At 44.6% G+C, this 26,171-nt stretch overlaps 1 protein-coding gene across 2 annotated transcripts in view; it reads right to left on the bottom strand.

The window, feature by feature from the left end:
* Positions 1-14,470, bottom strand: part of miga2 (mitoguardin 2) — a 51,543-nt gene extending 37,073 nt beyond the window's left edge. The window contains exons 1-3 of one of the 2 annotated variants that reach the window (XM_060841616.1): positions 14,351-14,470; positions 5,332-5,435; positions 1,440-1,863 (exon numbers count right to left, since the gene is read on the bottom strand). In XM_060841616.1, the coding sequence (XP_060697599.1) occupies positions 1,440-1,535 (96 nt within the window). In that variant the 5' untranslated portion in view covers positions 1,536-1,863; positions 5,332-5,435; positions 14,351-14,470. The remainder of the gene's footprint in view (positions 1-1,439; positions 1,864-5,331; positions 5,436-14,350) is intronic. The other variant, XM_060841617.1, reaches the window with a different exon arrangement.
* Positions 14,471-26,171: the final 11,701 nt, after the last annotated feature.

Here is a 26,171-nt window from a genome sequence, read left to right as displayed (position 1 = left end):
GTACATGCCAACATGAAATTAAATAAGGTAAATAAGGTTGAAAAACAATCCAAGACTGAAGCACAAGAACATCACACACTGATAAATGTGTGATTAGATTAGATTCCCTATATCGTGGAAACAGGCCCTTCGGCCCAACAAGTCCACACCAACCCTCTGAAGAGTAACCCACCCAGATTAGTTTCCCGCATTTATCCCTGACTAACGTACATAACACCATGGTAATTTAATCTGGCCAATTCACCTGACCTGTACATCTTTTGGAACGTGGGAGAAAACTGGAGATCCCGGAGGAAACCTACACAGACACAGGGAGGGGAAACGTGCAAACTCCACACAGTCTCCTGAGGCGGCAATCAAACCCGGGTCCCTGGTGCTGAGAGGCACCAGTGCTAACCACTGAGTCACCGTTCTGCCCCGTGCGGAGTACATTATATTAAGTGGCCAAGGCAAAAAGCACCAAATACATTTAGGGGAAGTTAATGAAGTACTTATGGGAGAAATAAAGAGAAAGGCACATTGATAGGATGAAAAAGTAGAAAGCAGGAGGAAGCATTCATGTAAGTCAAATACCTGATAGTGTCGTACATTCTAGTGAATGTAACAAGCAGCTCCAGATGGATGAACTATTGCTCTGTTGCTTACATGGACCATGTATGGAACTAGCCTGAACAGTCTTGATGCAGTTCCCATTGAGCTAGGGCCTACAATGCAAAACAAATCTTTGCACAATTTACTTCAGAGGGAAACACAACAGGCTGGTCAGTGGATACTGATCAGGTACTACCTCAGAAGCCAGCATTATTCTTAAATGGAGCTGAGGCAATAATACTCCTGGCCTCCAGACACTTACTGCTGGAAAAGGTGTTTCATTCTCTGGCACTTGCATCTTTCAAACCCACAAGTAATCCCTTTATCTTTTAAATTACTCATCACTTTGGGTCAAGCTCTGCCTGACCTGTGACCATACCCCAAATCTGACAGCAATAGTCCCGGATTTGCGTCACTTCAGCTCAGATATTAGCGCTTCAACAATAGCTAGCTACAATATTCCTCCCAATGGTTTCTTTCAAACTGTAATATTAAGATTATTTGTAAGTCAGGATAATGAAATTACTTGGCATACCTACTTTGAAAACCGCATACAATATAGGAGCCTGTGAGGACGTGCTTATGTAGAAGCAGGATTTTTGTCCACAGTCCACCCCCTCACCCACAGAGAGAGAGAGATAGATAGAGGGGGAGAGGGGGAGAGAGAGAGAGAGGGAGAGAGAGGGAGAGAGGGAGAGAGGGAGAGAGAGAGAGAGAGAGAGAGAGAGAGAGAGAGAGAGAGAGAGAGAGAGGGAGGGAGAGAGAGAGAGAGAGAGAGAGAGAGAGAGAGAGAGAGAGAGAGAGATAGAGAGAAGAAAGGAATCTTGCCCTGTTGGTTGTCAACGCACCTGCCCGAACGTAGAGTACAGGAATACCGGAATCTCAGCCACAGTCATCGCCAGGGCTTGAATAATGGATGCCCCGTCTGTTCTCCTCAACGACATTGCGCACTCAGATCAACTCTTCCTGTATGTCCACAAGGCTTTGTTTGCTGAGGATTTTGTTCAGTCAATTGGCGAGAGTCATCAAGCAGACAGGGTTGGGATGTTTCAGTCACTTCTCATTGCATTTTGAAATTCAGCATCAAGGTTCCATCGAGGGGGATGTGGTGGGGTTGGTGGTGGAAAAAGATTGCAATCCTCTCAAACTGAGCTGCCGCCCCAGACCCTCTGTTGCTTCCTTCCGATGCTAGTAGGTTGACAGCTCTCAGTTACTGTGTGGTTCCAGTCAGAGCTCCTGCCCTAGCCTCAGTGCTCTAACCACTTGCTTCTTCTAGATCAACGAAAAGCCAAGTTTAAAAACAAGGTAACAGCAGTGAGCCGCAGAACAAGCACAATTGCCACAAACACATGCAGCTCTGTGCATCCAACTCCCTACTCAGGAATAACCTCAAACTAAGAGGGGGCAACTCCTCTGGATTGCAGCATTACACCTACATCTCCCTTCCCTCTGAATGGCATCAGCAGGAATCAGAGTGATTCTTCAGTGCTCCCAAGGTAGCAGCAAAGAAGGGAGAAAAAAAGTCTTCAAAAAGAAGCTAAATCTACTTTCAATACATTCAACAGATATGTCTGAGCCTACAATAGTACGTTTACCCACTTGGAATCATACCCATTTACAGCACAGGAGGTGGCTAATCAGCTCATTATGTCTGCGTTGGCTATTTGTTAGAGTATCCAAAAGTAACAACTGCCTCACAGACCTGTATCTGACTGTTTCAAACAGTATCACTTTTTACCTTAATAAATGCATATGTGTCTATTTCAATCTTTCCTTTTAGCAAAGCTCACGTGGTCCAATAACTCTCCACGTAAAAGAATTTCAGCTAAATTCTCTCATAACTTGCACTTTAAACAGTTAACCCCTAATTGCTGACCCACCCGCAGAGTGACTTTCCCTATTCGCCCCCAGAACCAGCATCATTTTAATATCCTCAGTACAGAAAATAGCTCACCCTTCCAACCCCATCTCTCATGTCGCTCTTCAGAATTACAGATTCCCAACATTGCATCATATTAATGAGTCGATCCTATCCATTCCTAATGGTTTTAATGTGCTTCCTATAACGAATATTACACACAACACAACTATTGTAAAACACCCTGTCCAACACACAGCATTAGGATTTAATTCCATTGAATGGGATTGAGTTCTTTTTCACAATTACAGATAGTGCATATTTCATGATATTCTATTTTAGAAACAATAAAATAGCCAAAGTTGCTCATTCCCAGAATGTTTCAGTGCAAGGGTGACACGTGGCAAAAAAACCATATTTGTCAGGAAGGTGATAACTGGATTGCACTGCCTGCGAGTGTACTGCTGGCAGGTTCAATCGAATGGGTTGAAATGGAATTTGACTGTTACTTGAAAAGGAAAACATTGACAGAGTTATAGGGATTAAGCAGGGCAAAGGTGCAGATACAATGGGCCGAATGGCCTCTTTCTGCACAGTAAACATTCTGTGATTGAGAATTCTTTTGTGAGCAGAGCACTCCATATCACAAACAAATCAGACAATAATCAATAAATTATGAAACTGAGAAACAACTACCACATCAGACTGAATTAAACATTAGAAAGGAAGGATGTGAGTGATTAGAGTCCTTTAATGATTTTAAGCATTCCTTTTCAATTTGCAAAAGGTTAGAACTGAAAGATAAGGGTTTTGTCTGAACCCAGAGCAAAAGCAGGTACAGGTAATTTGGTTTTTTTTTTGCATGACTATGCCTTAGGGCACCAAGTGTGACAAGACAGATTGAACTCAATAATGATCATTTGCAAACCAAAAAAAAACTGACGTCAAGTCTAAGAATTAATACAGTGGAAAAAAACAATTTTTTTTTTACAAATTTATTATTTGCCTCCACTCCCAGATTTATAAAAGCTAAATGCAATTTTAAATAAATTTATCGACCTCTAGATCCACTTTCAGAGGATTTGACTCAAGTCATCTCTTTTCATCACATTTTACAGTACCTTTCCATTGAGTGCATACTCCAATTGGTTGCTGTTTTGTACAAAATGACATGGCCCCAAATGAGTTTAATATAGGACTTTTACAAAAACTGAGCCATAAAGTTTAAATGGGGGCTCTGCCACACAAGTTCAAAGCTCAATTAAATACGGCAATGTACAGATGGGGAATGCTCTGTCGATCACTGCCCTTTAAACATCAGCAAACCAGGACAGTGCCAACTGTACCAAAACCAACTCCTCCCCAAAATAAAGTAGCATGCAACACAAAATGGGTGTACTTTAAAACAGGAGCACTGCCCAATCGGGAACAATGCAGGGACATACTTTAGTCATACATCTCACTAGATTAACAGCATCAGAGAAGAATATTTTTTTTCACATTGCAGCCTCCCTGAGCATTGTCAGATTTAAACCCGGCACCTAGCCAAGCAGCTGTAGGTCTGACGGTGAGTTGTTCCAAATTTGCTCATCACATTAATCTGACCTAAGCGGCAAATAAGTCAATTTTAATTATACAGCACTTTTAACATTTAAAATGTCTCAAGGCTCTTATTTTAGTTTTTTTTTAAAAAAAATGGGATGTGAACATTACTGGCAAAGTCAATATTTGTTATCCATCCCGACCTGCCCTTAACCCGAATCGACAGGCCATCTCAGAGGGACGTTAAGAACCAGCCACATTGCAGTAAGTCCAGAGTCACATGCAAGCTAGACCAGGGAAGGACAGCAGATAAACGTGCTACATAAAAAAAAAGACACTGATCTACATAATGGGATATTTGGGCGAAGGGTCAAACACAAAAGGGCAACAGCAATGTTTAAAAATGGAATTCCAGAGCTCAGGGACCTGGTAGCTGAAGACATGGTCACCTTCTCTTAGCAACAGTTAAGTTCTGTTCTCCAAAGAATGCAGTATGGGAAAGGAGACACTGGGACACTTATTTGTACTTGTACCTGGGCCAACACCATCGAAATTCAAGGGCAGCAAGTTGGGGAGGCTCCATTGCAATTGATTCAGAGAGAGCCTGGTACAGGACAAGATAAAATTAACCCTGCAAAACTTTAAAAATGTTTTGTCATACAGAGTTAGCTGGTCTCTGATGAAGCAGGGCTTTCAGATGAGGAGAGGACAAGTCAACTCTCCGTTCCATGCTAACCAGCTGTGACAGCATTGATGTACAGGCAAATTCACTTTCTCCCCTTCTTCCCAAATTTCCCTGCACTCACTTTAAATATGGTGAATGCTGCTGGATATGGACATCAGCAGCATCAGCAACATTTATCCTTTACGTTTAGTTGCCCTGAGGTGGTGGTAGGTGGCACTCCACTTGAACACTGGTCTAATACAGTTAATTGCTGGGCTATTTCAGTGGGCAGTTAAAAGCCAATGTTGGCCAGAGATGGAGGTCACAAGGAAGTCAGACTGGGTTTACACAGCAGATTTCCTTCCCTAAAGCATTTTTGTGTTGATCTGACAGAACCTGAACAGACACAAAACTGAACTCAAAAATGGCTATGGTGGGATTTGCAACTCCTGTTCTTTGGATGACCAGTCGTTTAAAGTAACTGCTACATTTCAAATTAAGGATGAGAATCAGAACCCTCTTTTATGTTGCATCTCAGTCCAACAGCAGACACTCATGAAACAATTCGGGGGCGTGGGGCTAGGCATTGCTCCAGTTAATTATTTTACACTCATCTGAATTTTCTTTTACTTAAACAATGCATATAGTTGGCTAAAAAAAAACAATAAAAAGGTACCTTGAACACAGAATGAGGCTCACTTCCCACTACTCCACCAGACATCCTCAGCCCCAGGATCAGGGTCTTCAGGATACAATTTGATGAAGAACAAACATTACATCCTGTTGAGAATGAGAAACACAACTAAGTCAGAAAGGAGAACTGTTGCAACACCAACATTGTATGAATGTTAGAAATCAGCAGTGCATGAAGGGGGAAAAAAACCTGAAATTTCTATCCAAACAGAGCATAATACAGCCAGCCTGAAAAGGATTAATTTTAAAAACTTTGTTCATGGGACACGGGCATCTCTGCCCTCAGGAACATGCCCTCAGTAAACGATCATGAACCACAGCAGTCTGTGGTTTGATATTGTTAGGTAGGGAACTCCAAGATTTTGTTCCAACAATATTTTTCAAGTCAGGATGGTGCACAATTTGGAGGGGATTTTGAGGGTGGTAGTGTTCCCTGGGTGGTAGAGGACAGGGAGTTGGAAAGGGCCATTGAAGTTATTTCTCATAAAAGTGCCAACTGGAACAATGGCTGTGTTCCCATTGAGGCACAACGTCATAACTATGACTTTGAATTACGATAACATATTCAGATCACTGTATAAGTTGCTTTGGACGTAACATATTAACTGTTTCTCTCTCCACAAATGCTGCCAGACCAGCTGAGTTTCTCCAACATTTTTGGTTTTTACTTCTGGTCTCTAGCATCTGCAGTGCACATCTAGCATCTACTTCTCTTATTGTACTTATATAGAATCGTTAACAGACAAAAGTAGACTTGGAGAACCTTACAGGGCCACACGAACACAAAAGGTGTATGACAAACCAAAAGGAGAAAATATTAGAATTAATGATTGCTCAAAAAGGTGAAATTTTAGGGAGGGAATTCACACATTTACAATGTGCACAGCTTAAGATAATTAACAGCGGTGGAGTTTCCTGCTTCATCTAAAATCAAATAAGAAAAATATATGAAATTACAATACATCCACCTTGAATTTATTTAAAAACAAGATACTAAAAAGTTAAAATGCAAAAATGAAAATCTATTTGCTAACTAAATGAAGCAAACCAGCTCTAGTTACAAAACTAGCTAGTAAGGTCACCTTGCTGCAATTCAATGCATCAGCTCAGAAAACGTGCTGAGGTATGAGAAACAAATAGGAGCCAAATCTGTCCTCTGATACCTATGAATTACAGTGTAAAGGAGAAAATCAACTGCAGGTAGCACCTGACTTATGAACGTCCAAATTACAAACACTCATACTTACAAACTAGATTCCACAAAGGGCTGTATTAATACCATAGATCCGAACATGTGAATGCTTGCTCATTTTTACAAACAGCTGTTTTATATTGTACTGTCTTGTGTTCTGACTGGTGTACAAATCGACTTAGTGAAAACACACAAGAACGGAACTCATACGCACCTGTAACAGGAACATATGAACAAGCAGCAGGAAGAGGCCATGCTTGCCATTTAATAAGACCATGGTTAAATGTAAACCTCAAATCTAATTCTCATCGACCCCGATAACCTTACAACTCTCACTGACCGAGAATCTACCCGCGTCTTCCTTAAAAATATGCATAGGCTCTGAATTATCTTCCTGAAAAGGCAGTGAAAGCAAAGACTCACGACCCTCAGAACATATTTCGCCTCATCTGTTTTTTAAATGGATGACCTCTTATTTTTAAGCAACAATTTCAAGTTCCAGATTCTCCCACAAGAGCAAACATCCCAACCAGTGGATGCACCCCTGCCTTTTCCTGAAGCCATGAAATTGTTTCATTTTCAAATAACTTCCTCTTGAAAGCCATGATTGAATCTGCATCCATTGCACTCTCTCAGCACATTCCAGATCTGAACCACTTGCCACTTAAACATGTTTTTGAAATGTAAGTTGCTGCTGTTTTACATCCATGATGCCAGAACCTAGGATGTTGCATTGCAGGAAGATGATTGAGAAACCAATTTTTAAGGGAAGATAGAATAAACATTTGAAGTGATGTTACAGGGCTATGAAGAGATGGCTGGGTGGATTGCTGCGGAGAGAGAATCTCTGTAAACAGTTAGTGATGTGCGATGTTACTACCGCATCTGCTTGATGTGAAATTGTACACAAGACTTAGAAGTCAACTTGCTAAAGCACTGTCCGAGACCAAAGGGGAAACAAATACCAGTTCGTGTCTGACTAGATGCCCAATGAAACCAGATAAGTATTTTGGATACAAATCCAAACACAATCAAGTGATTGTATTATATAAAAATTTGTCAGGCATTTTGAATGCAAAAGAAAGTAAAATAATTCAGCAAATTAGTTAAAAGGAATTAAACCCCAGTTACTCAGCATCCAAAAATACACGCTAACATTATATTGCAATTTTTTTTGCTTCAGGAGAAAAATACAAGGAACCAAACTACCAGCTGTAGATTCTTCAGCACACAAACAATAGCTAGGAGTTTGCAACATGCTCAGAAGAAACTCAAGGGATTTAGATATTGCTATAAATAGCCAAAAAAAAAACCAAGCTCGAGAAACTCGGAGTCAGATGGTCCGCAGATGTGTTCATGCATTGAATGTAGCCATTTTTTCCATAATACATTACATCGTACATAGTGAATATAAGACTCTTGCTGCAACAAACCAATCGGGCAATAAATTCATTATAGCAAACTGTTAATTGCAATAAATTACTGCACCTCCTACACTGGAGTCACTCATCACTGGTCAAGCTTCTAGACATGTCGCTCTATCCCTTTATGAGGCTTGGTATTTGATTTTGTCTGATTATATGAATGAGAAGCACCTTGGGGTATTTTTCTGCGGTTAAAGGAACAATATAGTTACAGCAAGTGACTGTTTCAAAAGCATTTAGCTGGTGTAAAGTGCTTTGCGAAATCCCGAGGTCACAAAAGGTAAACTTTCCTTTTCACTTGTCAACATGCTGTAGCTGGATGCTTCCATTATCTCACGTACTGTCAGTAATTATACGGCACTTGCATAAACAGACTGATCTGGTTGCAATCATAATGCAGGCACTTACAAATACCTGCATGCTCAGGCAAAACCGTGCCAACACAAGTCTCACCTTAAACATATCCACACGCCAGCATCACTGTTTAAACCGTCATTTGTTCAGTTAACCAAGCTTATGTGCTCAAAATGTACAAACGCTGTATAAAAACAATCAAAACTTGCAACCCCCAAATAGCCATTCAGTAGTTACTAATAAATTCAACAAGGAACTCTGGAGAAGTCTGTTTACCCAGAGCACGAGGAGAACAATCAAACGTTTTCTTTTTCCAAAACAAACCATTTAAAAAGGCATCTGGATGGGTGTATGAATACGAAGGATTTACAGCGGTATGGACCAAATGCTGGCAAATGGGACTAGATTAAGTGAATTAAATTGAATTTATTTTCACGTGTACTGAGGCACCGTAAAAAGCGATGCCTTGTAAGCAATACATTATTAAGTAGCATAGATAAGTAAATAACAAGTAAACAGCAGCAAAAATAAAATCACAGGTACAGGCGAATATTAAGAGTTGGTGAGTCCATTCAGTATTCTAATAACAGGAGGGTAGAAACTGTTACGAAACCAGCTGGTGCGCATGTTCAGACTTCTGAACCTTCTCCCCGATGGTAGAGGTTGTAGAAAAACATTGCTAGTGTGGGATGGATCTTTGAGCATGCTGACAGCAGGCCTGGTAGATGGATTCTGTAGATGGGAGGTTGACCTTTGTGATTGTCTGGCCAAGTTCCCCACTCTCTGTAACTGTCTCCGATCTAGAATGGTACAGTTGCCATACCAGGTAGTGATACATCCAGACAGAATGGTCTTGATGGCACACCTATAAAAGTTGGCAAGAGTGTTTGCCATCATGCCAAATTTCTTCAGCTGCCTGAGGAAGAGGAGACATTGTTGGGCCTTTGTAACCAATGCGTCCACATGAAGAGTCCAAGAAAGCTTGGGTAGATAACCACTCCCAGGAGTTTGATACTCTGCACTTGTTCCACCTCTGTGCTGGAAACGTGTAGGGGGACATGAGTAATATCCCGCCAAATGTTAGGGCATCTGGTCGGCATAAACAGGTTGGACCAAAGAGTCTGTTTCTGTGCTGTATTTCTCTATGAACTGTTCAGACAAATTATTACTCCGATGCAGATGGGACTCCAGAAATTTTTTTTTTTATAAAATGGATCCGACCACTTTGCTACAAGATCTCTTTGGAACTGCAGTCAGCAGGACTTGTACTAACATAGGAAAACCACAACGGATTTCTAATCCATCACTTTAACCACTTGGCCCCAAATACAGGCACTGAGTGCTTGAGGCAAATGATATATATATTTAAACAAGTTAAATATGAAAGGGAAAGGAATGCAAACAGGAATCTGGAGCTGGAGAAAGCTATTCGGTCCCTCCAACCTTCTCCATTGTTCAATAAGATCACAGCTGATCCAGTCACTCCAAATTTCTGCCCATCCTGGATAATATTTCAATCCTGCTCAGCAAGAATCGATCCATTGCTGCCTTCAAAATATTCACACACTCAGCTTCCAATGCCTTTTGAGGAACAGAGTACCAAACACCATGATCTTTCATAAGAAGGAAATTCTCCTCAGTTCTGTCTCCAATGGATTTCCCTTATTTTGAAACAGTGAACCATCCTTCTAGATTATGCTTCTTACATGCACCCGTCAAGACTCCTCAGGGTCTCTTGTGTTTCAATCAAGTCACCTATTAGTCTTCCAAACCCTGCTGCATACTAGCCTAGTCAATGTTTTGTTCATAAGACTTCCATCCCATCCCAGGTGGAATAAAACGTGGCTGATAGGGTGAGCTGAAGTAAGGTGGGAGGAGGTGGAACATATTTGAAGAGAAGCAGCGTTCTTCTCAATATTCAGGATAACGGTGACCTTTCAAACAGTAACACTGAAACAGATCTAATTATACAAAGCAAGATCCCACAAACAGCAAATTGTCTGCAAAATGTCTCTACTGCTTCCAAAAATGTTGATAAAATAATTTTCAGTTGACAGAGGGCGGCACGGTGGCTCAGTGATTAGCACTGCTGCCTCACATCGCCAGGGACCCGAGTTTGATTCCAGCCTTGGGTGACTGTCTGTGTGGAGTTTGCACATTCTCCCAGAGTCTGCATGGGTTTCCTCTGGATGCTCTGGTTTCCTCCCACAATCCAAGAGATGTGCAGGTCAGGTGAATTTCCCAGTGTTAGGTGCGTTTGTTAGGGGTAAATATAAGGTGGAGGAACGGCTCTGGGTGGGTTACTCTTCGGAGGGTTGGTGTGGACTTGTTGGGCCAAAGGGCCTGTTTCCACACTGTAGGGAATCTAATAGACATTAGAACAATAACCACAACTGTGACACATTTATTTGGCTATTGAAATGGCTTGGTACATTCTGAAGGTATGAAAGGTTTTCTCCCCCTTTAATATGGGCATCTTTGGATGGGCTACCATTTACTTCCCAGCCCTCGTGGTCATTGAGAAAGTGGTGGTGAGCTGCCTTCTTGAAATGCTGCAGTCATTTGGTGTAAGTGGCCCCACAATGTCTCGCCTCAGGAGTCCTCACCTCTGACTTATACTAGTAGCAACTGTATTTAAGTGACTGGACTAGTTCTATTTGCAGTCAATGGTAATCCCCAGAATGTCGATAGTGGGGGTTTCAGTGATGGTAACACCATCGAATGTTATGGGGCAGTGGTTAGATTTTCTCTGTTGGAGAATCATTGACTGGCATTTGGAGAGCATCTAGTACAGCTACATTCAGACATTAGACTGCATCAGTATCTGACGAGTCACAAATGGTGCTGAATGTTGTGTAATCATCTGCGACCATCCTTACATTTGACCTTATGATGGAGGGAAGGTCATTGATGAAGCAGCTGAAGACAGTTAGGCTCATGACATGACCTTGAAGGACCTAAAGCTCTTGTGGCACAATATTAGTGTATCTACTTCTGAACAAAAGCCCAGGTCACGACCCAACCCCTCCAGAGACATGTGATCATCTCAGAACAGGTCGACTCAAAAAATATCTACCTTGAGGAACACCTGCATTGATATCATGGAACAGAAGTGATGGACTTCCAAAAACCAAATCCATCTTAGAGTCATACAGCATGGAAACAGACCCTTCGATCCAACTAGTCCATGCCAACCATGTTCCCAAATTAAACTTGCTCCACTTGCGTGGCATTTGGCCCTGGTCCCTCTAAACCTTTCCTATTCATGTACCTATCCAAATATCTATTAAAATGTTGTTACTGTTGCTGTATCCACCACTACCTCTGGCAGTTCATTCCAGACATGAACCACTCCGTGTTAAAAAAAAGTCACCCTTTGAGTCTTTTTTAAAACTTTGTCCTCACATCTTTAAAAATGCTCTCTAGTTTTGAACTCCCCTACCATAGGGGAGATATCCTTGCTACACACCTTGTGTGCACTGTTGTGGACATTTGATTACAGAAAGGCAATTACTGCCACAGAGTAAGGATGATGCAGACACATCCATTATAAATGTAAAGAGGAAATCGAGAGGTTGTTTCTTCCAAAGAAGGGACTGCTATGGCGTGGTTAAGAGAATATAGAGCAAGAGACAGAATGCTGAAGAAGCGTTCGGCAAGTCTACTTTAATTGGTACAGAAATCTGTGGTGAATGCTCATTCTTAAAACTGTCACTAAAGATGAAGAATACAAGAAATTCTTAATGTAGTAACATATCTCTGACTCTAGTAACAGCTGATATATTGGCACTCGGATGTTTGAGGCAGAGATCGCTACACCTTGTGTTAAAAAAAAGTCTGGATAAATATTGGTGCAGATTTAAAAGAGAGGAGGCAGTGGGATTCATTTCTGGATGGCACTAACAAAGTGTCAGCTCTGGAGTAATGAGCCAAATGGCCTTGTGTTGCGAACTTCAAGGCTTTACCTGCCAATGGGGCAAATAAAAGATGCTCTATGACGTCTGCTTTGATTTACTGGTGACACTCTTATCTCGGAGTCAGAGTGTTGCAAATTCAGGTTCTGTTCAAAGGACTTCAGCATACAATCCTGGCTGACATAGTATTAAGGAAGTATAACGTTATCAGAGGTTTTTGAGACATTGAACCATGGCCTGAACAGGCAGTTATAAAAAGATTCCAACATTTCTCCTTCAATCAACACCATCCAATTGTCAAATTGCAGCTTCTGAGAGTATTACTACATGCAGAAAACAATAGCAACTGCATGAGAAAAAAAACAAATCGATGGCATTGAAGAGGACGAGGACATCCCCAAGGGACTGAAAGATACCTAAAATCTCTCATGGTGTAAAAGCTTTGCAGTGTATGTGTGAACATTTCTTCCTCCTTGTAAGATCACCATACTACACCAGACCGGAGAATGATCAACACTGACAAGAGATGCACAAAATGAGCAAGCCCTCCATGCACTAGCACGAACACGCTCACCCAGCAGAGCACAAAAACTAACAGAAAGTCCGAGAAGTACTGAAGATTGTGAGATGGATCCAGATTCAAAGAATTAAACAGAATTTTGAGGGAGAGAAACAGGCTATTCAGCTCAAAAGATTGACATTTGCATTTCATATATAACCACCTCCTACTCCCCTATATCAAATCCTCATTAGGAAATTCTTCTATCCCTTGCGCGCTCTCACCTATTTATCCAGCTTCCCCTTAAGCATTCCTATGGTTCTCACCTCCACCACTTCATGTGGCACCAAGAAAATCCACACTGCCACGGCTGAATCACACCCAGTCCAGATTTCAAGCACGAGAGGAAGGAGACAACTGATTGTCAGGGTAGGAAGGAGAAGCGGAGGGACGAGATACTGTTGGGGGGAGTATGGGGAAGAAGAGAGAGATCAGGTAGGGACACAGATGGGAGATTTGGAGGGAGACCACAGCAGTCATACCTGACTGCTGAACAAGCTTCACATAGATTGATCACTCGGCATGGCAAGGTAATATACCAGTCAGTGGCACTCAAGAGCAGGCAACCCTCCACATAACAGGGCACTCCCACTGACAGCACACAATTCACTCTTCAGGGTGTCATTCTGTTTCCTGGTAGGAAAGGCACAATGAAACAAAGTACCAGCTGATGCTGGAGATCATCCACCGTCCAGTCTGGGTTCAATCCCACCCTCAGGCGACTGTGTGTGCACAGTCTACATGCTCTCCCCATGTCAGTATGGGTTCCCTCCAGGTGCTCCAGTTTCTTCCTGCAGTCCAAAGATACGCAGGCCAAGTGGATTGGCATTAAGAAACTGTCCAAAGTATCCAGGGACACGAAGGTTAGGGTGGTTTGGCCAAGGGAAATTGTCCAGGGATGTGGAGGAGGCCAGTGTGGACAAGCCATGGTGCACAGCCCATAGTGTCCAGGGACACGAAGGTTAGGGTGGATTGGCCATAGGAAATTGTCCCATAGTGTCCAGGGATGTGGAGGCGGCCAGGGTGGACTAGTCGTGATGCACCGCCCATAGTGTCCAGGGACACGAAGGCTAGGGTGGACTGGCCATAGGAAATTGCCCCATAGTGTCCAGGGATGTGTGGGTTAGGATGGGCTAGTACATTGCCCAGAGTGTGCAGGTTAAAGTGGCCTGGCAATGCTACACTGCCCATAGTGCCCAGGGGTGTGCAGGCGAGGGTGGGCAGCCCATGGGGACATGCGGTGGGGGGGGGGGTTACTGTGGGTTTGGCAGGGGGGAGGGGTGGAGCTGGATGGGATGATCTTCGAAGGGTTGGTGCAGACCCGATGGGCCGAATGGCCCCGCCCTTGCGCGCTGTGGGGATTCTATGATCCGAAAACAAAGAAACTCAGCAGGAGAGGGGCAACGTCTGGAGTCCGGGGACCCTTCTTCAGAGTCTAAGGGAAGGCTGGCCGAGGATGAGCGGAAATGGTGGACTTTACCTCAGCCCTGAGAGCACTGGGCTCCCTTCCCCTCCACATCACCAGGGAGACAGAACCAAAAGGTACACCTACATCTCACCTTGACATGCCTTACCCACAAGGCGACAGGAAGCTTTATTCCACGCTCCAGGTGATAGTTAAAGGTATGTACAGACCTGGCCCCGAGCAACACTCGCTCTCTGCTCTTCATCTCCCCCTCAGAGGACACACACACAACACCCTCCGCCCCGCCCCCCTCTCCCTGCAACCAAACCTGCTCGCCGGATGTCCCACCCTGACCGACAGCCCCCTCCACCAATGGAAGAGCGGGACTGCCCCGGTCCCGAGGTGACGACACCAATAGAAAGGTACTGGAGGCGGGCACTGTGCCTCATCAGGTTTGGTTGAAGCCGACGCCCGTCGTACGTCACCGTGACGTGGACAGAACGAGGTAATTCATTGGACGAAAGAATACTGATTGGCGGGTGGGAAACCAATCATCGGCCAGGGCCCTTTCTCTGGGTGAAAAACCATTAATTATTGCACAGATTTCAATTTGGGGATTTCAAATAATATTCACAAATCAGCGACATATTTAACACCTAGCAATCAAACTCTACAATAAATACACACAACACGTCTTACAGTATACACAAAAATGCTACATTTGTCAGAGTGAGCATGTTTGAAGGTGGCAGGGCAAAATCATAAATCTGTTTTCTCCAATTAAATTTATATTCTTTATGTATTGCACAGAGCATGAAAGCAAACAACTCATGATGATTCTTAATAAACCAGAACCAATAAATTGATAAACCATACATTATGCCTCTCCTGGAATATTATGTATAATTTTGGGCAGCTTGATTTAGGAAGGATATGTCAAAGTCTTTAATTGGAAAGCTATCAGAAATAAGGAACTTCAATTATGTGGAAAAAATGGAACAGCTGGGTCTGTACTCTTTATAGCAGAGAAGTGGAGGGGCAGGGTTATTGCATGTACATAAGCCTCTGAGGTGTGCTGTGAAACTGTGATCTAGGTAGACATGGCATGAAGACTCTGCGAGAAGATTGGAACTAGAGTAGCTCAGAGTGGGGAAATCTGCTGCCCTATTGGTTTCATTATCAATAAATATTGCTCAAAGAAAACTTAAGATCTGGCCTATTGGGCCTATATAAAGAAAAGGAAAGCCATACTAAATAAAGTAGGATAAGACAGACTTGCATTTATTTAGTGTTGCCACTATGACAAAATCTATTCGTAACGGTTTCTTTGCATGAATTGCACATTTCCCCAGCAATCCCAATTCTTGGAATGATAGAATTACAGTGTGGAAGCAGACCTTCGAGTCCACACCTCCCCTCTGAAGTGCATCCCACCCCATCCCTGCATTCCCCATGCTAACCCACCAGCCTTCACACCCCTGGACACTATTGGACAATTTAGCACAGCCACTCCACCCTAACCTGCACATCCCTGGATGCTATGGGACAATTTAGCATGGCCAATCCACCCTAACCTGCACATCCCTGGAAGCTATGGGACAATTTAGCATGGCTAATCCACCCTAACTTGCACATTCCTGGACGCTATCAGACAATTTAGCATAGCCAATTCTCCAGCCATTCATCAGACATTTGGCAGCCAACACACCCATTATTGTGACACACTGCCTTCCTCCTTGATTGGGTCGACTATGATCCAAGCAGACCTTTTCCTCTAAATTTTCAATACTTTTATATCTGGTAAAGGTAAATATTTAAAAAATAGCAAAAAACAAACAATGTATTGATTTATCCCCAGAGTTTGGACACAGCACTGACAACACAGTGAGCATTTCTAAAATTGTGAGATTCCAAAGCTTCTGAGAAAAATACAGGAGACAGAAAGGACATAATAGGAAATTTCAGAATAATTGACGTTGCTTTGAGGAATAAAGATTCATCAAATTTAACATAGCAAACATCTTAAATTTTGAGTTGTATCATCTGTTAATGTATCTAAGGCAGTGTACTGGAGATTGATCTTCAATTTCTCAAGACTCCAGGCCAAGTGGAAAGCATTAGAGACCCAAAAAAACTGCAGATGCTGGAATCTAAGGTCAACAAGTAGGAGACTGGAAGAACACAGCAAGCCAGGCAGCGCCACGAGGTGGAGAAGTCAACGTTTCAGGTATAACCCTCCTTCAGGACTGGCGGTGGATGTGGGGGGAGCTACAGATGAAGGGGGTGCTGGAGGCAGGGTGGCGAAGTGGAGATAGGTGAAGTCAGGTCGAGAGCACGATCTGGTTGGTCAATCAGATATGAAACCAAAAAAGTGTTTGTAGAGTTGGTAGGTTCTATTCGATATGAAACCGAAAAACTGTTGAGTATTAGCAAACCTATCTAACATCTTTTATGACATCTCAAAGTGCTTAATTCCAATTGACAAGGTCTCTTATAGCAGACTGGCACAAAAGGTGAAATCACATGGTATCAGGGGTGAGCTGGCAAAATGGATACAGAATTTACTTAGACATAGCTGACAGAAGGTAGCGGGGGAAGGATGCTTTTTGGAATGAAGGGATCAGTGCTGGGACATCTGCTGTTCATGGTCCATGTAAATGATTTGGAGGAAAATGTAGCTGGTTTAGTTAGTAAGTTTGCTGACAATAGAAAAATTGGTGGAGTTGCAGATAGTGAGGAGGATTGTCAGACGAAACAGCAAGATATAGATCAGTTGGTGACATAGGCAAAAAAGTGGCAGATGGAGTTTAATCTGGACAACTGTGAGGTGATGCATTTTGGAAGGTCAAGTGCAGATGGAATACCAGTGAATGGTAGAACCCTTAGGAATATTAATATACAGAGGGATCTGGGTGTGCAGGTCCACAGATCACACTGAAGTTGGCAGTCCAGGTAGATAAGGTAGTGAAAAAGGCCGATGACATGATTGCCTTCTTTGGAAGGGGCGTTGAATATAAGGATAAGACAAGTTATGCTGCAGCTTTATAGAGCTTTAACTAGATTACACTTGGAATATTGTGTACAGTCCTGGTCACCACACTACCAGAAGGAGAGAGTACAGAAAAGATTTACCAGGATGTTGCCTGGTATGGGGGATTTTAGCTATGAAGAAAGGTTGGGTAGACTGGGTTTATTTTTGCTGGAACGCAGGACGTTGAGAGACAATCTGAAGGAAGTGTATAAGATTATGAATGGCATGGATAGAGTGATATGAATGAGGCTTTTTCCCAGGGTGGAGGGGTTGATTACTAGGGGACACAGGTTAAAGGTGTGAGGGGGAGAGTTTAAAAGAGATGTGCAAGGGAAATCTTTTACACAAAGGGTAGTGAGTGCCTGGAATGTACTATCAGAGGAGGTGGTGGAAGCAGACACAATAGCAGCATTCAACAAGCTTCTGGACAAATGCATGAATAGGAAGGGAATAGAGGGATACGGCTGCAAATGTGTTGCTGGTCAAAGCACAGCAGGTTAGGCAGCATCTCAGGAATAGAGAATTCGACGTTTCGAGCATAAGCCCTTCATCAGGAATAAGAGAGAGAGAGCCAAGCCGGCTGAGATAAAAGGTAGGGAGGAGGGACTAGGGGGAGGGGCGATGGAGGTGGGATAGGTGGAAGGAGGTCAAGGTGAGGGTGATAGGCCGGAGTGGGGTGGGGGCGGAGAGGTCAGGAAGAGGATTGCAGGTTAGGAGGGCGGTGCTGAGTTGAGGGAACCGACTGAGACAAGGTGGGGGGAGGGGAAATGAGGAAGCTGGAGAAATCTGAATTCATACCTTGTGGTTGGAGGGTTCCCAGGCGGAAGATGAGGCGCTCCTCCTCCAGCCGTCGTGTAGTTGTGTTCTGCCGGTGGAGGAGTCCAAGGACCTGCATGTCCTCGGTGGAGTGGGAGGGGGAGTTAAAGTGTTGAGCCACGGGGTGATTGGGTTGGTTGGTTCGGGCGGCCCAGAGGTGTTCTCTGAAGCGTTCCGCAAGTAAGCGGCCTGTCTCACCAATATAGAGGAGGCCACATCGGGTGCAGCGGATGCAATAGATGATGTGTGTGGAGGTACAGGTGAACTTGTGGCGGATATGGAAGGATCCCTTGGGGCCTTGGAGGGAAGTGAGGGAGGAGGTGTGGGCGCAAGTTTTACATTTCCTGCGGTTGCAGGGGAAGGTGCCGGGGGTGGAGGTTGGGTTGGTGGGGGGTGTGGATCTGACAAGGGAGTCACGAAGGGAGTGGTCCTTGCGGAACGCTGATAGGGGAGGGGAGGGAAATATATCCTTGGTGGTGGGGTCCGTTTGGAGGTGGCGGAAATGGCGGCGGATAATACGTTGTATGCGCAGGTTGGTGGGGTGGTAGGTGAGAACCAGTGGGGTTCTGTCTTGGTGGCGGTTGGAGGAGCGGGGCTCAAGGGCGGAGGAGCGGGAAGTGGAGGAGATGCGGTGGAGGGCATCGTCGATCACGTCTGGGGGGAATCTGCGGTCCTTGAAGAAGGAGGCCATCTGGGTTGTGCGGTGTTGGAATTGGTCCTCCTGGGAGCAGATGCGGCGGAGACGAAGGAATTGGGAATATGGGATGGCGTTTTTACAGGGGGCAGGGTGGGAGGAGGTGTAGTCCAGGTAGCTGTGGGAGTCAGTCGGTTTATAATAGATGTCTGTGTTGAGTCGGTCGCCCGAGATAGAAATGGAAAGGTCTAGGAAGGGAGGGAGGAGTCTGAGACAGTCCAGGTGAATTTCAGGTCGGGATGGAAGGTGTTAGTAAAGTTGATGAACTGTTCAACCTCCCACGAGGAGGTTGAACAGTTCATCCTCCCACGAGGAGGTTGAACAGTTCATCCTCCCACGAGGAGGTTGAACAGTTCATCCTCCCACGAGGAGGTTGAACAGTTCATCCTCCCACGAGGAGGTTGAACAGTTCATCCTCCCACGAGGAGGTTGAACAGTTCATCCTCCCACGAGGAGGTTGAACAGTTCATCCTCCCACGAGGAGGTTGAACAGTTCATCCTCCCACGAGGAGGTTGAACAGTTCATCCTCCCACGAGGAGGTTGAACAGTTCATCCTCCCACGAGGAGGTTGAACAGTTCATCCTCCCACGAGGAGGTTGAACAGTTCATCCTCCCACGAGGAGGTTGAACAGTTCATCCTCCCACGAGGAGGTTGAACAGTTCATCCTCCCACGAGGAGGTTGAACAGTTCATCCTCCCACGAGGAGGTTGAACAGTTCATCCTCCCACGAGGAGGTTGAACAGTTCATCCTCCCACGAGGAGGTTGAACAGTTCATCCTCCCACGAGGAGGTTGAACAGTTCATCCTCCCACGAGGAGGTTGAACAGTTCATCCTCCCACGAGGAGGTTGAACAGTTCATCCTCCCACGAGGAGGTTGAACAGTTCATCCTCCCACGAGGAGGTTGAACAGTTCATCCTCCCACGAGGAGGTTGAACAGTTCATCCTCCCACGAGGAGGTTGAACAGTTCATCCTCCCACGAGGAGGTTGAACAGTTCATCCTCCCACGAGGAGGTTGAACAGTTCATCCTCCCACGAGGAGGTTGAACAGTTCATCCTCCCACGAGGAGGTTGAACAGTTCATCCTCCCACGAGGAGGTTGAACAGTTCATCCTCCCACGAGGAGGTTGAACAGTTCATCCTCCCACGAGGAGGTTGAACAGTTCATCCTCCCACGAGGAGGTTGAACAGTTCATCCTCCCACGAGGAGGTTGAACAGTTCATCCTCCCACGAGGAGGTTGAACAGTTCATCCTCCCACGAGGAGGTTGAACAGTTCATCCTCCCACGAGGAGGTTGAACAGTTCATCCTCCCACGAGGAGGTTGAACAGTTCATCCTCCCACGAGGAGGTTGAACAGTTCATCCTCCCACGAGGAGGTTGAACAGTTCATCCTCCCACGAGGAGGTTGAACAGTTCATCCTCCCACGAGGAGGTTGAACAGTTCATCAACTTTACTAACACCTTCCATCCCGACCTGAAATTCACCTGGACTGTCTCAGACTCCTCCCTCCCCTTCCTAGACCTTTCCATTTCTATCTCGGGCGACCGACTCAACACAGACATCTATTATAAACCGACTGACTCCCACAGCTACCTGGACTACACCTCCTCCCACCCTGCCCCCTGTAAAAACGCCATCCCATATTCCCAATTCCTTCGTCTCCGCCGCATCTGCTCCCAGGAGGACCAATTCCAACACCGCACAACCCAGATGGCCTCCTTCTTCAAGGACCGCAGATTCCCCCCAGACGTGATCGACGATGCCCTCCACCGCATCTCCTCCACTTCCCGCTCCTCCGCCCTTGAGCCCCGCTCCTCCAACCGCCACCAAGACAGAACCCCACTGGTTCTCACCTACCACCCCACCAACCTGCGCATACAACGTATTATCCGCCGCCATTTCCGCCACCTCCAAACGGACCCCACCACCAAGGATATATTTCCCTCCCCTCCCCTATCAGCGTTCCGCAAGGACCACTCCCTTCGTGACTCCCTTGTCAGATCCACACCCCCCACCAACCCCACCTCCACCCCCGGCACCTTCCCCTGCAACCGCAGGAAATGTAAAACTTGCGCCCACACCTCCTCCCTCACTTCCCTCCAAGGCCCCAAGGGATCCTTCCATATCCGCCACAAGTTCACCTGTACCTCCACACACATCATCTATTGCATCCGCTGCACCCGATGTGGCCTCCTCTATATTGGTGAGACAGGCCGCTTACTTGCGGAACGCTTCAGAGAACACCTCTGGGCCGCCCGAACCAACCAACCCAATCACCCCGTGGCTCAACACTTTAACTCCCCCTCCCACTCCACCGAGGACATGCAGGTCCTTGGACTCCTCCACCGGCAGAACACAACTACACGACGGCTGGAGGAGGAGCGCCTCATCTTCCGCCTGGGAACCCTCCAACCACAAGGTATGAATTCAGATTTCTCCAGCTTCCTCATTTCCCCTCCCCCCACCTTGTCTCAGTCGGTTCCCTCAACTCAGCACCGCCCTCCTAACCTGCAATCCTCTTCCTGACCTCTCCGCCCCCACCCCACTCCGGCCTATCACCCTCACCTTGACCTCCTTCCACCTATCCCACCTCCATCGCCCCTCCCCCTAGTCCCTCCTCCCTACCTTTTATCTCAGCCGGCTTGGCTCTCTCTCTCTTATTCCTGATGAAGGGCTTATGCTCGAAACGTCGAATTCTCTATTCCTGAGATGCTGCCTAACCTGCTGTGCTTTGACCAGCAACACATTTGCAGCTGTGATCTCCAGCATCTGCAGACCTCATTTTTTACTAATAGAGGGATACGGACCATGTAAGTGAAGACAGTTTTAGTAGGAAGGGCAAAATGTGTCATTGTAGGTTTAGAGAGTAGAAGGGCATGTTCCTGTGCTGTATTATTCTTTGTGCTTTGTCCTAATAAAGTCTGTTGCCAGTACACCATTGTTGTAATGTGACAATTATTTTTAAAAGTCTTCTATGTTTCTAAAATTGTAACCTTTATTTCATTCTTGAGTCCAAATGGCTCTAAGAGGTGGTGGTGACCAGGTCTGTCAATGAGGGTAGGGCAATTGATGTAAAACATAGAATCCTATGGTCTATGGTCTGACCTCTTTAACCTCCTTCAATTCGACAATTCTTTAAGAGCTCAGCACTTCCAATTCCAGTCTCTCACATTTCCTGACTCCGCCCATTCATGATTGCCCTAATCTCTGATCCTCAGGCTGTCCTCCTTTAAGATGTACGTTTAAAAGTCATATATCAGACCAATCTGCTGTTATATCTCCATCTGGTTTGATGTCAAATGTTGTTTGATAATATTCATAGACATCTCTTGATAAGTTTTAATGTTACAGATGGGTTGCTGTTCACTTGTCCACATTCTGGGGATGTTCAGTCAGATCCCTTTAAGTTTAATGTTTGCAGAAGGGGGATGAGGTGGCATAGTGAGAGAGGTATAGTCTATCCTGTCCAATAGCCACTCAGAAATTCCTCTCCATGCCAGGTTTGGAATCACCGTGCCAAGGGAACAAGACTCAAACCTTTATTTTCTGGTTAAAATTTAATTCACATTTCTAAATGTTGCGTCCATAGGTCAACAATTCCAGACTTGGATAGCAACATCTGTGTCACACTTTTGACATCAATGGCTCGAGATGGTTAAAATTCAGCCGAAGCTCCTGTCCTTAATCTGCTGAAAAGTGTGACTGGATGCACGAGGCTAAGATTTTGTTGTGATTTTCCCCTTTCCCTCGATCATCATCAAATACTTTTATCACAAGGTGTTGGACAACTAGTGAGTCATGGAAGTTTAATAGAGTTTGTCAGATTGCACACCAGGTAGAAAGGAGGGGAGGGGATAGGACAGAAGGGGAGGTCAGCAAAGGAGGAAAGAAAAGTGAATACAGCTTGAGGCCACAGCTCGGAGATATAACTGAAATATTAGAGTCAGCTCTTTTAGGAAGATCCTGAGGCAGCATCTTCCAAACCTACGATGACTTCCATCTAGAAGGACAAGGGAAGCAGGAGCATTGGAACACCACCCTCTTCAAGTTCCCCTCACCATTCTGATTTAGGAATATTTCATCATTCTGTCAGACTCACTGGCTCAAAATCCTGGAATTCTCTCCCTTAGGTCTACATACAGAGTCATAGAGTCATAGAGATGTACAGCACAGAAACAAACCTTTCAGTCCAGCTCATCCATGCTGACCAGATATCCCAACCCAATCTAGTCCCACCTGCCAGCACCCGGCCCATATCCCTCCAAACCCTTCCTATTCATATACCCATCCAAATGCCTCTTAAATGCTGCAGTTGTACAATCCACCACCACGTCCTCTGGCAGCTCATTCCATACACGTATGAAAAGGATACCCCTTAGTTCCCTTTTATATCTTTACCATCTCACTGTAAACCTACACCCTCTAATTCTGGACTCTCCCACCCCAGGAAAACAACCTTGTCTATTTACCCTATCCATGCCCCTCATGAATTTATAAATCTCTATAACGTTATCCCTCAACCTCTGACACTCCAGGGAAAACGGGCCCAACCTATTTAGCCTCTCCCTATAGCTCAAATCCTCCAACCCTGGCAACATCCTTCAAAATCTTTTCTGGACCCTTTCAAGTTTCACAACATCTTTCCGATAGGAAGGAGACCAGAATTGCATGCAATATTCCAACAGTGGCCTAACCAATGTCCTGTACAGCCACAACATGACCTCCCAACTCCTGTACTCAATACTCTGACCAATAAAGGAAAGCATACCAAACGCCGCCTTCACTATCCTATCTACCTGCAACTCTACTTTTAAGGAACTATGAACCTGCATTCCAAGGTCTCTTTGTTCAGCAACATTCTCTAGGACCTTATCAACAATTTAGCCACCATTAATGTCAGGCTCACCAGTCTATAGTTCCCTGACTTGTCCTTACCAGGGATCCAGCAATCACTTCCCTAGCTTCTCACAGAGTTCAGTTCAAGGACCTGGGGATTTATCCGCCTTTAGGCATTTTATGATATCCACCATTTCCTCCTCTGTAATATGGACATTTTTCATGATGTCACCATCTATTTCTCCACATTCTATATCTTCCATGTCCTCCTCCACAGCAAACACCGATGCAAAATACACATTTAGTATCTCCCCCTTTTCTTATGGTTCCACATATAGACTGCCATGCTGATCCTTGAGAGACCCTATTCTCTCCCTAGTTACCCTTTTGTTCTTGACATATTTATAAAATCTCTTTGGATTATCCTTAACTCTATTTGCTAAAGTTATCTCTTGTCCCCTTTTTGATCTCCTGATTTCCCTCAAGTATACTCCGACTTCCTTTATAGTCTTCTAAGCATTCACTCGATCTCTGTTGTCTATACCTTACATATGCTTCCTTCTTTTTCCTAATGAAACCCTCAATTTCTCTAGTCATTTAGCATCCCCTATACCTACCAGCCGTTCCTTTCACCCGGTCAGGAGTATACCGGCTCTGGGCTCTCGTTAACTCATTTTGAAATTTACCATTTTCCAGGCGTCCCTTTACCTGCGAACATCTGCCCCCTATCAACTTTTGAAATTTCTTGAATAAGACCGTCAAAATTGGCCTTTCTCCAATTTAGAACTTTTAACTTTTAGATCTGGTCTATCCTTTTCCATCATTATTTTAAAACTAATAGAATTATGGTCACTGGCCCCAAAGTGTTCCCTGCCTTATTTCCCAACAGTAGGTCAGGTTTTGCACTTTCTCTAGTAGGTACATCCACATACTGAATCAGAAAGTTTTCTTACACACACTTAACAAATTCCTCTTCATCTAACCCTTAACACTATGGCAGTCCCAGTCCATGTTTGGAAAGTTAAAATGCCCTACCATAACCATCCTATTATTACAGATAACTGAGATCTCCTTACAAGTTTGTTTCTCAATTTCCCACTGAATACTGGGGCGGGGGGTGGGTGGGGGAGGGGGGGTCTATAATACAATCCCATTAAGGTGACCATCCCTTTTCTATTTCTCAGTTTTTGCCCAAATAACTTCCCTGGATGAAATCCTCGGAATAGCCTCCTTAAGTACAGCCATTATACTATCCCTTATCAAAAAACTTTAGTCCCCCTCCTAGCTTGTCCCTCTTTCTATCCTTCCTCTAGTGATTGTATCCTGGAACATTAAGCTGCCAGTCCTGTCCATCCCTGTGCCATGTTTCTGTAATTGCTATGATATCCCAGTCCCATGTTCCTCATCATGCCCTGAGTTCATCTGTTAGGCCTCGTGCATTGAAATAAACGCAGTTTAATTTGTTAGTCCTACCTTGTCCCTGCCTATCCTGACTGTTTGACTCACTCCCTTTCCCAACTGTACCTGACTCAGATTGATCCCTTTCCTCATTATTTCCTTCCCCACCTCCCCCGTCCCCACCTTACTAGTTTAAATCCCCTTGAGCAGCTCCAACAAATCTTCCTGTCGGTATATGAGTCCCCTTCCAATTCAGGTACAATCTGTCCTTTTTGTACAGGTCACTACTACCCCAGAAGAGATTCCCCTTGGCTCTTTAGAAACCTATAGCACAGAAAAATGTCTTTGGCTCATCACTTCTGTGCCAGAATCCCAACATATTCAGACCAATGACACACAGCCTTCCAAATTCAAGTAAGTAGCAAACGATTGTCTGATTGGATGCTTTTGGACTGTCAGTCAAATAGCGTTTCCTTCTCCCAAACTGTTTTTATTCATTTAGTATTCAGTATTCAGACACTTATTTAAAAGAAGACATTATTGTGAAAACCCTCTTATGATTTTTCTTCGAGATTTGATCAGTGCTCTTTGCATTCCTGGAGATTTGATGGTAATCTCCAAAAGTTTGGGATCACTCTCCTGGCTGAAAATGTGTTGCTGGAAAAGCGCAGCAGGTCAGGCAGCATCCAAAGAGCAGGAGAATCGACATTTCGGGCATGAGCCTTTCTTCAGGAAACATTCATTCCTGATGAAGGGCTCATGCCCGAAACATCGATTCTCCTGCTCTTTGGATGCTGCCTGACCTGCTGCGCTTTTCCAGCAACACATTTTCAGCTCTGATCTCCAGCATCTGCAGTCCTCACTTTCTCCTAGATCACTGTCCTGGGACAAGATCTTCATTCACAAAGGTGCTTGAAGCAGCAAAATTTCAGAATGCCCAAGAATATTAACTTTAAACATAAAGTAACACAAACGAGTTGGATTTCCACTGCACTTCTCACTTGTCTCTTTTTTTTGAAGCAACTACTTATTTGGTCACTAGAGTGCAACATAACAACACTTTTGAATTTACGTGTGTTTTGTTTTCCTGATAATCTTCTCCTGAAGGTGTCCACTCCTTCCTGGTCAATGGTTTTACAAAACAGAAGCAATGTGAAGCTAACGTTTATATACTCCCTGAGAAAAAAGCCAGAGC

Source organism: Hemiscyllium ocellatum, chromosome 21, assembly GCF_020745735.1.
Source record: "Hemiscyllium ocellatum isolate sHemOce1 chromosome 21, sHemOce1.pat.X.cur, whole genome shotgun sequence".
NCBI classification, from domain to species: Eukaryota; Metazoa; Chordata; class Chondrichthyes; order Orectolobiformes; family Hemiscylliidae; genus Hemiscyllium; species Hemiscyllium ocellatum.
The sequence above is the reverse complement of the archived record's forward strand: the minus strand, read 5'-3'. Positions and strand labels throughout refer to the sequence as shown.